The sequence below is a fragment of the Callorhinchus milii genome, unplaced genomic scaffold (assembly GCF_018977255.1).
Source record: "Callorhinchus milii isolate IMCB2004 unplaced genomic scaffold, IMCB_Cmil_1.0 Scaffold1, whole genome shotgun sequence".
NCBI classification, from domain to species: Eukaryota; Metazoa; Chordata; class Chondrichthyes; order Chimaeriformes; family Callorhinchidae; genus Callorhinchus; species Callorhinchus milii.
Window position 1 is genome coordinate 52,814,123 of NW_024704742.1, and position 14,089 is coordinate 52,828,211.

A 14,089-nucleotide genomic window follows, 5' to 3' on the forward strand; every position below is an offset into this window, starting at 1 on the left:
CTTACTCCACACAGAGCCTAATAATAATCCCTCCAAAACCAAAAAACAATAATAAATTGGTCATTTTCAATCTACGACTGTTTGTGGGACATTGCTGTGCGCAATTGGCTGCCGCGTTCGCCCACAAATATACAGTCAAATCACTTTACAGTGTGTTCTGTGAAGCGCTTTGGGACGTCCTCCCGACGTGAAAAGCGCTATATCAAATGCAAGGATTATTATTATTATTATTATGTCACCGCTTGATCCAGTGAACTTTGAGCCATTCTGTCCCCTCTTTCTGGAAACTGCATCCTGGAATCCCTCGCCTTGCCCCCTCCCCGCATTAAGACTTATCTTTTCAAACACGCTTCAGGTCACCTGCTCCCCCTCCACCAGCTCCAATCAGCTGTTTGACGCCTGAGACCGCTCCTGACATGAAAGGGTCTATATGTGTAATTGTTGTTGTTAAACAGTACTATTGGTGCAATCTAAGTAGTGTACATCTACATGTAAACACTTTAGTCAATAGTTGTGTAAATAAGTAATGAACCGAGAGTTGTAATTAGAGGGTGTACAATGAGGAACGTTAATGAGAGCTGCTCAGCTATGTCGTTGGATAATGATCCTTGTATCTACACTGGAGAGAGCAACATGATGCCACTGACAACATTATACTGTTATATTGTTAACTGACTAAAACCGCAGTCTGATCAGTAAAGCAGTGTGTTATCATTTCAAAGTGCTATTTGCCAAAAGAAGCGCAAGTCGGGGTGTAATTTCACTCTGGATCCAGGCTGTTGTGAAAAATTCAGGAAGGAGAGGATGTGACTGGGACCAGCGGACACTGTGCATCTATTGCAAGCTTTGCTGAAGAAAAAGAGCTGTGTTGTCAGGGATGGTGTCCTTTCGACGAGATGTTAAGCCAAGCTCCCACCTGCCTGTTGAGATGGATGTTAAAGAACCCTTAGTCATATGAAAAGAGAAAGGAAAAGTTTCTCCCAGTGTCCTGGACAACAATCTTCTAGATTAATTGATCATTCACCTTGTTGTGGACTTTGCTGTGCACAACTGACTGTACAATGACTGTATGTTTGCCCACAAACGTAGTCACTCCACTCCACAGTAATTACCTATTGTGGCTTTGCAATGTTACCGGCAATTAATCAAATGCAAAGATTATTATCCTTTTTATACAACAGGAAGTTTTGCATCATGTTCTTAAAAAACATCTTAAATGTTTAGTGCTGTGGTTGTTGTTACTTCTGCGTGTGTTTCTCAGACATTCTCTCTTGCTGTGGCCCCGCTGTCTGTTTGCCTCAGTGACATCCTTTTCAACCGCCTATGGGTTCAATTTCTTTTCCCCACCAAAAAAAGTAAGCTTTAGTCAGGTGGATATTCTGGGAGGATCGGATCTCGTGGGTCAAAGGGCCTTCTTTAGCCAAACTTCTAATGATCCAGACCAGAAGCTACAATCTGTAATGCACTACCGGACTAAACATCTGTTGAGACACAAAGTATTGAAAAATGACCATTGTATGAATTGCCTGTGCCTTCTGACACCGTATTGTTGTGAAATTTGATGCGTTATCATATCAAGCAGTGAACAGATCACATGGGGTTAACTATTGTTAGTTACTCTGGATTTGAAAGCTCCCAATTATACAGTCACGAGCGAACGATTTGGCCCATCAGTCTATCCTGGAGGTGTTCTCCATGTAAAACATCTAAACCAATCCTACTCTCTCGCTCACTCTCCGCACCCTTAAATATTCCCCTCTTCAAGCAGCTAATTCCCTGTTAACATCATTTCTAATCTGTGTTTCAGCGATGGTTTGTGGTGGAGATTCCACCCACCACTGTGTGAAGGTTTTTTTTTTACAATTCCTTTCGTGTTTCGGATTGTTTTTATTCTGGAAAGCAGGTTGTGCAATGGCTGTGCTGATGCCACCGTTGCAAGCAGTGGTGTTGTCAGTGTGTTCCTCCAGCTTGTGTAAAAACTAGGCGCGTATGTAATTTGAATGAAACACCGGATTTCTCACGGTCCTCGTACCAGTTATAAATCGTCCAATCTCCAGTCGCCCCTCTTTAACATTTATGTCATACAACGTCCATTATTCGGTAGCCTCTAAGTCTCGTGCGCAGATGAACCGCAATCTCAGATGTGCCATTCAGCAGCGGTGGCTGCGTCAATCTTAGAGATCCATAGGGCTTTCGTCGAGGACAGTACAGAGCTTAATTACAGTAATAATTTACATTCAATGTAGAGATCGGAGGAGGGACATCTTAAAGTGCTTCAAAGGACACACTGTAAAGTCGCTGTATTTCGTAGGTGACTGTTTAGCTGTTGATTTCTTGAACTCCCACTCTGGTACTTTTGACTTTTGGTACTTTAGGGGTTTTACCCTCTTCTCCCCTTTGGTGGGCGAGCGGCCTGACTGCCCGGGAGTGTAGTGACTGTCAGCGCCGGCCCTGTTGCTGTGCTCGGTTTCCTTTGTTCTTGGTCGGTCGGTTCTAGTCCTGTGGTTCTAATTCCTTTGGTTGAGTGACGTCGTTCCAGATTACATTCTTCATGGCCGCAGTGGAGGGAGTGGGAAAACATCGAGCTGCGGGCTACTGCCTACGGGCAGAAGGCTTTCTTTGATGTCTGTGCTCGGGGTCACGTTTACGTTGTGTTTCCTGCTTGTCTCGGTATCCAGGATTTTACCCACGTTTTGCTGTTGAGAATCACTGGATATGACGACCGCCTCGGAGAGAAAGTTCATAAACCTGCGGAAACGCTTGGATCAACTTGGCTACAGACAGCCTCTCGGGATAGAGTCCCTTCCGCTGGTGGAGAAGCTTTTCAGGTACAATGGCAAGAAATGCTGTAGTATATTTTCTGCCAGCATACTTTCAAATAATCTGAGAGCTTGTTTGATGAAGAAAAATGTTCTGCCCAGGCGCAGGAGAACTTGGCAGGACCTTGCCTCATGAGCGGGTTAAGTCATTTCATAGGACGGTTGTGCCAGAAAGGCGGAGAGGGTCCAATTCTTTAGCTGCTCCTGACAATCCAAATTTTGACAAAATTGAAACAAAATTTACCGACTTGACAGCGAGTTTCAAGTTTCGTGAAACAAGCCAATGCAGAAATCAACTTGTAGCTCAGTGGTTAGAGCACTCGCCTCGCAAACAAGAGACCTGATTTTGCTTTCCGACAGGGCGAAATGTTGGGTAAGTTTCCTTACTCCACAAGCCTCTGTTTACCTAGTAGTAAGTGGGAACTTGGTTGTTAGTCGATTGGCGGATGGCTTTTCCAGGGATAATAATCCTTAAAAAAAAAACAATAAGAATTTGGTCACTCATTCCACGACTGTTTGTGGGACATTGCTGTGCGCAATTGGCTGCTACGTTTCGCCCACAAATATACAGTCAATTCACTTTACAGTATATTCTGTGAAGCGCTTTGAGACATCTGGAAGATGTGAAAAGCGCTATATCAAATAGAAGGATTATTATTATTTATTATTATAATCTGCGATAAATCTGTACATGTCCAGCAGGTCATGCTGTTTGAGTTTTGGGTATGTGCTTCCTGCGTAATATTCTAAAAGCTGTTGTTGTTTTGCAGTGATTTGGTGCACACAACAGAAAGCCTCCGCAATGCCAAGCTGTCATGTGGGAAAACCGAGAAGGAGATTGAGAACCTGGACGCTGTACTTGAGCCGTACAGGACTGAGAATGGACAGCTTGTCAGGGAAAACAATATGCTGCACCAACAATTACTAAAAGTAAAGGAAGAGTCAGATCACCTCTGCAGAGGTAAGTTTGCATGCAGAAAAGTTATTGAAGGTAAGTGAAGGAGGTAGAGCAAACGTAAACAAATTTACATTTAAATAATACCTTTCAAGTCAGAGGATGTCCTTGGGCTCTGGACAGTCCTGGCTTGGGACCTGAGCTGGGCTTAAAGTATTCATGAAACAATATACAATAATTATTTACCCAGCAAAGTACTCCTTCATTGCTGCAAATGCATCAGCAGGTGTACAGCATTCAGAGCCTGGTTTTATTTTGTGTGTTCCACGTGTATGTATTGAAAATTTAAGTCTTATTTTAAAAGCCTTTGACCCAGAAAGTACTTATTAGATCAGGACACATGCTAATAAATAAACATCAGACAGTATTGGGTTTACAACCCCATCTTTTGCTCTTTTGGAATTTCCATCTTTGAGGTCAGTCTTCATTCAAGAGGTTGTGATAATAATAATGATCCTTGCGTTTGATATAGCCTTATCGCATTCTTTATGTCTCAAAGCACTTTGTAGAAAAAACTGTAAAGCGAAACTGTGTATGACTGCATATTTTGTGGGTGAAACGCAACCAATTGCACACACCAGTGTCCTACAAACAGCCGTGGATTGAGTGACCAAATTATTATTTTTACCTGGTCCATCTGTTACTTGCTGTTCTAAGGAGAAACTTGTTAATTGACTTTCCTGTTAAATTACATTATGGGTAAGGATTTGCACCCTGACCTAACTTCATTGAAAGTTACTGTGCTGTTTGTTGAGGGGATGGGAACATCAATGGCTGTTGATAGACATTACCAATTATTTTCATGGATATTCTACAATTTTTTCTCAGAATTTATTTTGTCAAATTTCTGTATCCTGTACTGTATTGGTAAAAGTTTTAAGAATTATTTTATACCTCAAAAAACTTATCACTCAAGGGAAAAGGGCTCAGAGGCGAAATATCAGGAGTGGAGAGTTAGGCACATGTATAAATACACAAATAAATGTGGTTGGGGTATTGATAGCATGATGACAAGTGGTAGTGAAAAGTTAAGCCAGGGTCGAGTTATCAGGAGTTTACTGTATAAGACTATTTATTTTCCAACCGCTGTTTAAATTGGATCCCATTATAACACAGTAGTGTGGATCCATAAAATCAGACACCACGTGATAATGGTGATGTCACTAAGCCACAAATTTCTGCCGAAAGCCACTCAGGAACTGCTCTCAAGAACATATTCAGCAGTTGCTGGGATATGCATGGAGGCCATATCTCAACAACAACAACAACAACAAGATTCCATTTATAGAGCGCCTTTCACGTCGGGAGGACGTCCCAAGGCGCTGCACAGTTGGGTCATGACCCGAGCAGGGGGGAAATGGTCAGGGTGAGGGGAGGGAAGGGAGCGAGGAGGGGGAAATGGTCAGGGTGAGGGGAGGGAAGGGAGGGAGCGAGGAGGGGGGAAATGGTCAGGGTGAGGGGAGGGAAGGGAGGGAGCGAGGAGGAGGAAGAGAGTCGAGAGGGGAGCTGAAGGCTCGGTCTCCTGCATATCATGCACAGAAAGTGAGCTATTCAGCACTGGAAACCACAAGTGTACTATATTTCCTGTAAGCTTTGGATCGATGGTGTGTCTGCACTATATATAGACCCACATGACAATAATATCGATATACCAAAGCACAGTATGATGGGCCCTGGCTGTATATTTTATACCTTCTGTGGCACAGGTTATTTAGCATAAAGAAACATTTTGAATTAACAGTATCCTTTTATTTATTTTTGGCTTCTTTACTCACAGGAGAGACACAGGAGAGAAGGCAATTAAACTATCCTATTTGCAAAGAGCATTTGCAAAGACTGAAATTTTAGATTCATAGTTAAACAGGAACCCTTCAACAACAACAACAAATTACATTTGTACAGCAACTTCCACGTTGGGAGGGCATCCTAAGGCATTGGACAGGGATTTGGACCCGAGCTGGGGGTTGGGATCGGGAGGGGTGAAAAGCAGGCAGGGTAGGGGTAGGAGGGTGACCAAATACACGGTCCAAGAGGACTTGAGACGTGTCTTGAAGGAGGTAAGGGAAGGAGCAAGGCAAAGGGACTATGGGATGAAGTTCCAGGGTGGGGCAGAGAGGCATCAAAACTATTTAGTCCTTGGAACCTGTTCCCCAGTTCATTAGATCATGATGAATCTTTTAATCCCAGCTCTGAATATCCTTTTATATTGCTACTTCCCAAATACAGTTCTCACCCCCTTATCTTGAATCCGACATCTCGCTTATATCGACAAAAAAGTGAAGTTCCGGTCACTTCTCTGCACATTAATGCTATAAACGTACCATCGATCTCAACACTTATGTCTACAAATTGTTTAGGTCCCTAACAGTATTAAAGGCATTGTTTTATTGCCACTTATGTCAACAGTGTACTCATAAATGACTACTTTTTACATCCATTACTATTTTTATAGATAAGTTAATGTAATTGTTGTAAATAAGGTAATGAAAATAGATGCAAGTAAGTGGTTCAGAAATTGTAATTAAATGCATGACTTTTTAAAATGAGTCAATGAAAATAAATGTAAATATATGTGTTTTACATATGAGAATCATATAGTTCTATGGTACATGGTACAGAAATTTTATTATCAGAACAAGTATTGTCCACTTGTCCTTTGTCAACAAAACACTTATGTCGACAAAATTCAAACCCATAAGTAGGTGGGGCTGTATTATCTCTCATTTAGATATCCCAATTAATTCTGTATCTCATTCCACATTGACACAAGAATGTGAAGAAATGTTTTCTGCTGTCCCTTACCAACTTAATTTTAAGATTATCTCCTTTCATGAAATACACTTTTTCTGTCAACATGACTGTAAAGCCTCATTATAATTCATTCAGATCCCAGAGCTAGAAATCCAAATACAGTGTCTTGTCAGCATGTTAATATTTTAGCTTTATTTCATATCCAAAGATTGAAACCAGGTATTAGATCATTTGACCTATTGAATTGAAGCCAGTATGACGGGATAGTGATTTTGTTTCACTTTGTTTCTGATGCAAAGATTTGAAAGCCACTGTTCGGAAGCTGGAGCATGACACTGCAGACCTGAAGTTCTTAAATAACCAGTATGTGCACAAAGTGAGGTCACAGGAGAAGGACAGTAAAATTAAGACTGAAAAAATCCAACAGCTCCAGGAGAAAAACCTACAGGCTGTGGTGCAAACTCCAGGTAGGTGCAGCCTCAGAATCTGAGCTTTATTCCTTCTTCCTCGACCCAAGTACAAGGTGTCCACAAAAACCTCTTACCCCCTGTTACAACACAGTGATATGAGAGAATGGAGGAGCTGAAACAAGCTGTCAGAGATGCATTTCACCTCCTCACTCCATCCATGTTACGGAAGATGTCGCACTGAACATGGTGCTAGATCATTATCTGCCGTGAAATGATGGTCACACCGATCCTCTGGAAGTTTGAATACAGTTAAACACTTGGACTGAATACAATTAAGTACTTCTAAATACAATTATCATCATTCTTCCACATGTTTCAGTTTTTGGTCAGTCCAATGCAGAAAGAAATTGGGTAACAGAACGTTATGGATACCTTATACATACACTCTACACATTAATTTGCAACACCACAGTTCTTTGTTATATGTAAGTTTGGAAGAACTTTCTACTCCCCCCCCCCCACCCCCACTGACCTGTTGTAAACAGGCTTTAAATCTGGTGACAACAGTAAAGGGAAAGGGTTATATTTCAGTAAGAAACATAGAATGTTAAATCATAGAAATTTACTGCACAGAATGAAGCCATTTGGCCAACTAGTCTTTGCTCATAGGTCATTCATCTCTGATATCTCTTCTGCATTATGGATTCCAATGGCCTAGTAGATAATGGGCTTTTTGATGATTCAAGTCTGCACTGATGTTTTTCTTGACATAAATCATCTAATCTCTCCTAATCATCCCCTTTATCCTTTAATATTCTGCTTTCCAAGTATCTACTGTTGTTCCTGTTTTAATAGAATATATGGATTCTGCTTAACAAAACTGCTTGAACAATAGATCAGTGTGGATAAACATAAAACATCACCTTATATTATAAAAATTATAATTATTTGTCCTACAGCTATGAACTTATTTCAAGTTTTGATTCTCACTCTATTTAGAAACACATTATGGTGAAAAGGTAATTCTGAAGCTAATTTAAATTTTAGCCATTCTCCCCAAATAAACCAACAGCACACAAATTTATATCAGCATTTTATACCAGTAAGACACAATCCATAACATCTAATATTAAAAAGCACCCTGTTTCACAATCTATGATCCACTTCTGGATTATTTCCTTAATCCATTGAATTTGTGGAAAAAAAATTAGTCGCAGTGTAGTTTGTACAATCTTCTCTCACTATATTCTCTTCTAAAGATATTTGACTTATTTTTCCTTGACAAATGATTCTACAGACACTAACTGCACTGCATTCCTTATCCCAACCTTTATATATGTGTGAATAATCCCTAGTGGTGGTCACTGGATACTGATCAGGAGTGGGTACCCTGTCTGATTTCAATACCCCCCACCCTCCTCCATTTACAACTGGCACTGATGACGATTGTAATTCCGACTGACAGAAATCAGCAAACTCAGTGCGCGCTAGGATTTGAGCTAACAACCTTCTGGTCTGCATATTATACTGGATGGTGGTAGCTTTGTCAACTAAGCCACGTGAGGGAGGGGGAGTGAAGCTCCCATTTGATAATATTTAATGTCTTGGTTACTTATTGTTTGTGTCACGGCTTGGCTATCGTACTGTGACTAAGTACAGTACCCCTTGTGATAATAGTGGTATCAGTGTCTGATGTGCCTTGTCTTGTCTGTAGTTCTTGCCCTTTGCGATGTAAAGAATTTGGGCGAATTCATGAATCAGAAAGACAATGTGGTCTCAGACTCACTGACATCATAACAACACTGATATCACAAATGGTTGGGAAACACAGTGACGTCACAGAGCAAATAGACCTGTGTAACCCAGTTACCGAGAAGTTTGTGTACTCTCTCACTGAGGAGCATCACTGAGAACAGGGGGTCGAAATGCTGTCAAACTGCAGAGATGTCAAGATTAACTGGTGTTGGGGCAGTTTGTTTTATTTAAACCTCCACCTTCAAGTGGAGGAGCAGGATCTGGCAAAACGTTATTAATAAAACACCAAAATGGAACATGTTTGTACGTACATAAACAACATTTAAGTGAAACATTTATATAGCGCTTTTCACAACATTTATATAGTGCCTTTCATGTCGGGAGGACGTTCCAAGGCGCTGGACAGTCAGGAATTCGGATCCGAGCTGGGAGTTGGAATCAGGAGGGAGGGAGGGTAGGGATAGGCGGGTGACCAAAGGTACAAGCCTGCTGAGCAGAGGGAGTGGGTAGGTCTATAAAGAATTAGCAGGTCACAGCTGTAGGGGGGAGACAAGGCCACGTAGGGCTTTGAAGGTGAGGACGAGGACTTTGAATTTTGAACAAGTTTTGCACGCTGAAGGAAAAACAGACGTCAAATGAAAACTCGGCTCCTTAGATCTGTTTGTCGCACAAATGTGTTTCTTTGTCTCCTCAGGTGGTAAAAAACGGTCCATCCCATTCCGTCGACAGCGAATGCAAATTGACCATCCCGTCCCCCCCTCAGGGATCTCATCAGCACCTTTACCTCATTGTGATGATCCATATGTTCTGGACCTCTTGAAGGTGGCTGACTGCAGGTATTTATGATTCATATCTGAAAATACAAACCACCAACAATTGAGTTACTGGGCAGAGAGCTGGATAATAGCCCTGCCTAGACCATCACTGTAAATCCAATGAAAGAGGACTTTAATATTGACATTGTTTTGAATGGTAAAATGGACCCTCTATTGAAGTAACTATCGAAAGTAATTGTATACAATTAAAAGCCCAAGTAGAAAGAATGGACTTCTCTAATGTTGAACGTGATCAGTGTAAAGTGATTGTTCTGCTACAAAAGAACAGTAGAGTAATGTGTGCTAACCTGGTTTCAGTTTGGTAAAGCTACCAGCAGGGGGAAGTCTCCCAGAATGGTTTGCTTTCTGTTTTGATCTGATGAGATATTTTAGTGAAGACATAGACGCAATAAAATTCTAATCGGAAGAAGTGGAAAATAATCATTACTATGAAGTGACGTTCCCTTTGTGTACTATGTTTTTGTACTAAGTTAATCGGGAAAAAATCTACAAAGACACATCTGAAGCAGCATAAATTCCTAGTGTGGATCTCGAGCTAATTGTTTTTATGGTGTTCTATTCCCAAATTTTAAATGTAGATTAATCTAACCTTTATTTAGAAGTGGACAATCTGGGCAGTAACTCACAGATTATACAATAACAGATTTCCAAGTTCTTGGTTAAGGCCGTGTTAGACACTAGAGTGTATTATATAGTCATTTCAAAAATGACAGCTATGCATCATGTAATGCAACACATTACATAACAAAGTGTAATAAAAGGTGAAATTATAAAATGCAAAGTGGAGAGTGCAGAGTAAGTGGGAGGGAGAAGGAGACACAGTATGCTGGGTGCCTAAGCTGCTTTTACATAGCCCTGCCTCTCACCACTTTTAATGGATAGATGCCCCATGCTTGTCTGGAACTACCAAAAAGACTTCAGTCACAAAGATGAGTTTGTGCAGGTAATGATGGTTCTCTGAGTGTCTCCATATAGAAAACAGACTGTGGCCATCTTTCACATACATATACGAGACAATGTACAATATGCCCTCTATTAACCTCTAAGAAACATGATTCTCACTAATTTTGAGAACAGGCTGATGTGTACATATGGTATAGAGCAGATGGAAGGGAGGGACAACAGCACTGATCCAAAGTAAAATGGTATTTTTACCTCAGTAATTGCCTCAGTATAACGTCACTGTACTGAACTGTCATGGAAACTTCACATTCATTAATTCTGATTTTTGTACATTTGGAGTTATATTACAATGCCTATAGAGTGCTTTTGTTGTGCTACATACGGAATATTTGTAAAATTGACATTCAGCTTTAAAGAACTGAGCAAAGATGTGTGCATGAATGCTCTGCAAGCTAACAATTGATTTGAAGAGATATGCGACATTTACAGTAAAACTCGCATAAATCGCATCAGTCAGGAACATAGCATTTAGCCAAAGTATTTATAGGCCGACTTGTAAATGTCAGATTTTTTATGACTAACACATAACAACAAACACATTTTCCACGCTTGCTTCAATGGTGCAGTAATAATAATCCTTGCATTTGATTTAGCGCCTTATCACATCTTCTAGACATCTCAAAGCGCTTCACAGAATATACTGTAAAGTGAATTGACTATGTTTTGTGGGTGAAACACTTTACTGTACTTACTGTACTGTGCATGCATACTTCAATGCTGACGGTAAATGCGGTAGGGGCGTTACGAGTTAGGAGATGATTTGCATAGAATTTAGGATGTATTTGAGACCAAGAAAACATTACAATTAGCCATTTATCCAATTTTATGAAATGCGATCAACGCAATGAAATCTTAAGAGCTTTTTTGGTGGAAAACTGAATAGGTGCATGTACGACCTAGGCAATTATATGATTTATAAGAATAAGAGTAATTTTACTGTACTCAACACATTAATGACTGTGGTGAGAAAAACAATACGTACTCTCTGAAGGTGATAGAATAATGGAACACACTGCAGAAGGCCAGGGTTTAAACAGTGGAATTGTGCACAGACATGCCTCAATGCAAGAGCAGAAGCTTCCAGACTTGGTGGGTGTATGTGTGTGTGTGTGTGAAATGACAAGATCTAAAGCTGTACTTGACTGCTTGTTATATTAGAGTGAATTAATGTGCTGTTGGGGGTGATGGTAATTCAATGCAATTCGTTCAAGGCAATCATTTGTCTCGAATTTTGCTTGTGGAGATGCATCTGCAGGACCCAGTGAACAGAAATACTTTTTATAAAAAAATCTAATCCTGTTTAATTTAATCTAATCTCTCCTTCAGTACACTTGGTTCTGTTCTTTACAGTATTACCATGTGGTTAATAACACGGCTGATTTACTTGCTCCAGGAACTAGTTTTAGGAAACACTTTTATTATTTGAATTTTCACTAAATCTGCATGTATTTTGCCACCTCAGAGAGGTAGCATGGATTTTGATAGTTATGATGTTGCTTATTCCAGAATACAGGATCTGCAGAATACAGTTGATAGATTGAACGATGAACAGGAGCGAGCTGATCGTGACGTAAGGAAGTTCAAGAGACAGGTAGGAATGTTTTAATCTGAACATCAGTCTTTGCCTCATGTCCAAAGGATGTTGTTTCTATTGTATGTCAAGTGGCATTGCAGTACAGGGGGGCACTTCTGCCCGCGTCTTGTTTTATGCTTTAGAGATACTGGTGATGGAGAACAGTCTGAGAGCAGATATTTTACAATACAATTTACATTTATATACAATACAAAATTACATTTGTAAAGGGTTTTTCACATGGGGAGGACGTCCCAATGCGCTGAACAGTCGGGGGGCAAAGAGGCTGAAGGCCTGACCGCCGATGGTGGGGTGGGCTGGGCAGGGGACATGGAGCAGGCCAGAGCCTGCTGAGCAGAGGGAGCGAACAGGTTGATAAGGGGTTAGCAGGTCGGAGAGGTAAGAGGGTACGAGGCCATGGAGGGCCTTGATGGTGAGAATAAGAATTTTGAACTCGATCCTCTGAAAGATCTGGAGCCAGTGGAGCCAGGCAAGGGTGGGTGTGATGGAGGCATAATGCCTGGTGCGGGAGAGAACACAAGTTCTGGATGATCTGCAGCCTGTGGAGGGAAGATTTGGGAAGACCGACAAGCAGGGCATTGGCATAGTTGAGCTTGGATGTAATGAAGGCATGTAACGCCTTGTTGGGAGGACGTCTCAAAGCGCTTGACACTGCTTGGCTGTGCACCTGAGCTGGGGATGGGGAGGGGAAAGATGACCGAAAGCACAGTCAAAGCGGTAAGTCTTGAGATGTTTTGTGAAGCATTCCACCTCCGGTGACCTCATGATACGGTGTTGTGTGACCTCATGAAAGGGGATCACCAGCTAAACCGTTTCTGCTTAAAGAGAGAAAAAACACACTATGTCGTAGTACCTACACCATCAAAACATCCCAAATGATTTAATAATTACTGTTACTACAAGGAGGGCACTATTTTAAAGAGACCATTGAGTGACACACAGCGAATGGACTGCTCGGGTGCAACATCAGTAAATAGTCGGGGAATCCGAGGAGTGGATTAAACAAGACAATGAATTGATAATGATTTTGAATTGTTAAATTCAACTCCCAAACACCATGATTTCAATCAAAAACTACCTTCTGTTGTCATCAAAGTTACAATTCAGGACATTACATTATTAAATAATACCCTTGGTTTGCATAGGGTTTGTTCTCTTGTGGAGTATTTGCTAATCATGCTTTAGGTATCTAAAACCGGTGAAATTAACTGCAATTTGGGTTAGTCCGGTCTGCCCGGTTCTCACAGCAATGAACCCTTACTCAGAGGCCATCCTTATATAAAGGCCACTTTGGCCCAGACCCCTGAGAGGTTGTTGAAGACAGGTTTGACTATATCAAGGGGCATTGTAGTGAAGGGAGGCACCTCTCCCTTTACTACAATGCTGCTTGATATAGAGTCAAACCTGCTCCAGTCAGCTCTACGTCCGCCGCCCAGCCCGCCCCACAATCGAGCCTTCAGTTTCTCTGCCTCCACCCTTTGGAACTCCATCCCACATTCCCTCCGCCTCGCTCCCTCCCTTGCCTCCTTCAAAACCCGTCTCAAGACCCTCCTCTTCAACCATGGTCGCCCTCCTACCCCTACCCTTCCTGCCCTCCATCCCCCTTGATCCCAACCCCCCCGCTCGGGTTGAGGTCAGTGATTGTCCAGCGCCTTGGGACATCCTCCTGACGTGACAGGCTCTATACAAACGTAATTTGTTGTTGTTGTCTTGTTTTATACTTTCGACATACTGGCAGTGAACAGTCAATATGGGTTGCAATTTGAAGTGCCACAACTGTTAACCTGAATTTTACCTTAATAGAAAGTCTTCCCCATTTGTAACTGGATTTTTTGCAGATCGAGGCAAGAGACCAGGAAATAGAGCGTCTGAACCGAGCTTTGGAAGGAGGTCGTCCTCACGATGTCATCTCTCTTGAATCTAAAAACAGAAGCAATGAGCGCCTCATAGGACATTTAAACCTACAGGTAACCCGATAGTCTACAGTTTGAAGTATTTTACTGGAA

The 14,089-nt window shown here is 41.4% G+C and overlaps 1 protein-coding gene across 2 annotated transcripts in view; it reads left to right on the top strand.

The window, feature by feature from the left end:
- cep135 (centrosomal protein 135) overlaps positions 1-14,089 on the top strand; it is a 45,179-nt gene that overhangs the window by 4,269 nt on the left and 26,821 nt on the right. For both annotated transcript variants that reach the window (XM_042341996.1, XM_042341995.1), the window contains exons 2-7: positions 2,679-2,828; positions 3,590-3,780; positions 6,825-6,992; positions 9,385-9,526; positions 11,996-12,080; positions 13,922-14,050. In XM_042341996.1, the coding sequence (XP_042197930.1) occupies positions 2,716-2,828; positions 3,590-3,780; positions 6,825-6,992; positions 9,385-9,526; positions 11,996-12,080; positions 13,922-14,050 (828 nt within the window). In that variant the 5' untranslated portion in view covers positions 2,679-2,715. The remainder of the gene's footprint in view (positions 1-2,678; positions 2,829-3,589; positions 3,781-6,824; positions 6,993-9,384; positions 9,527-11,995; positions 12,081-13,921; positions 14,051-14,089) is intronic.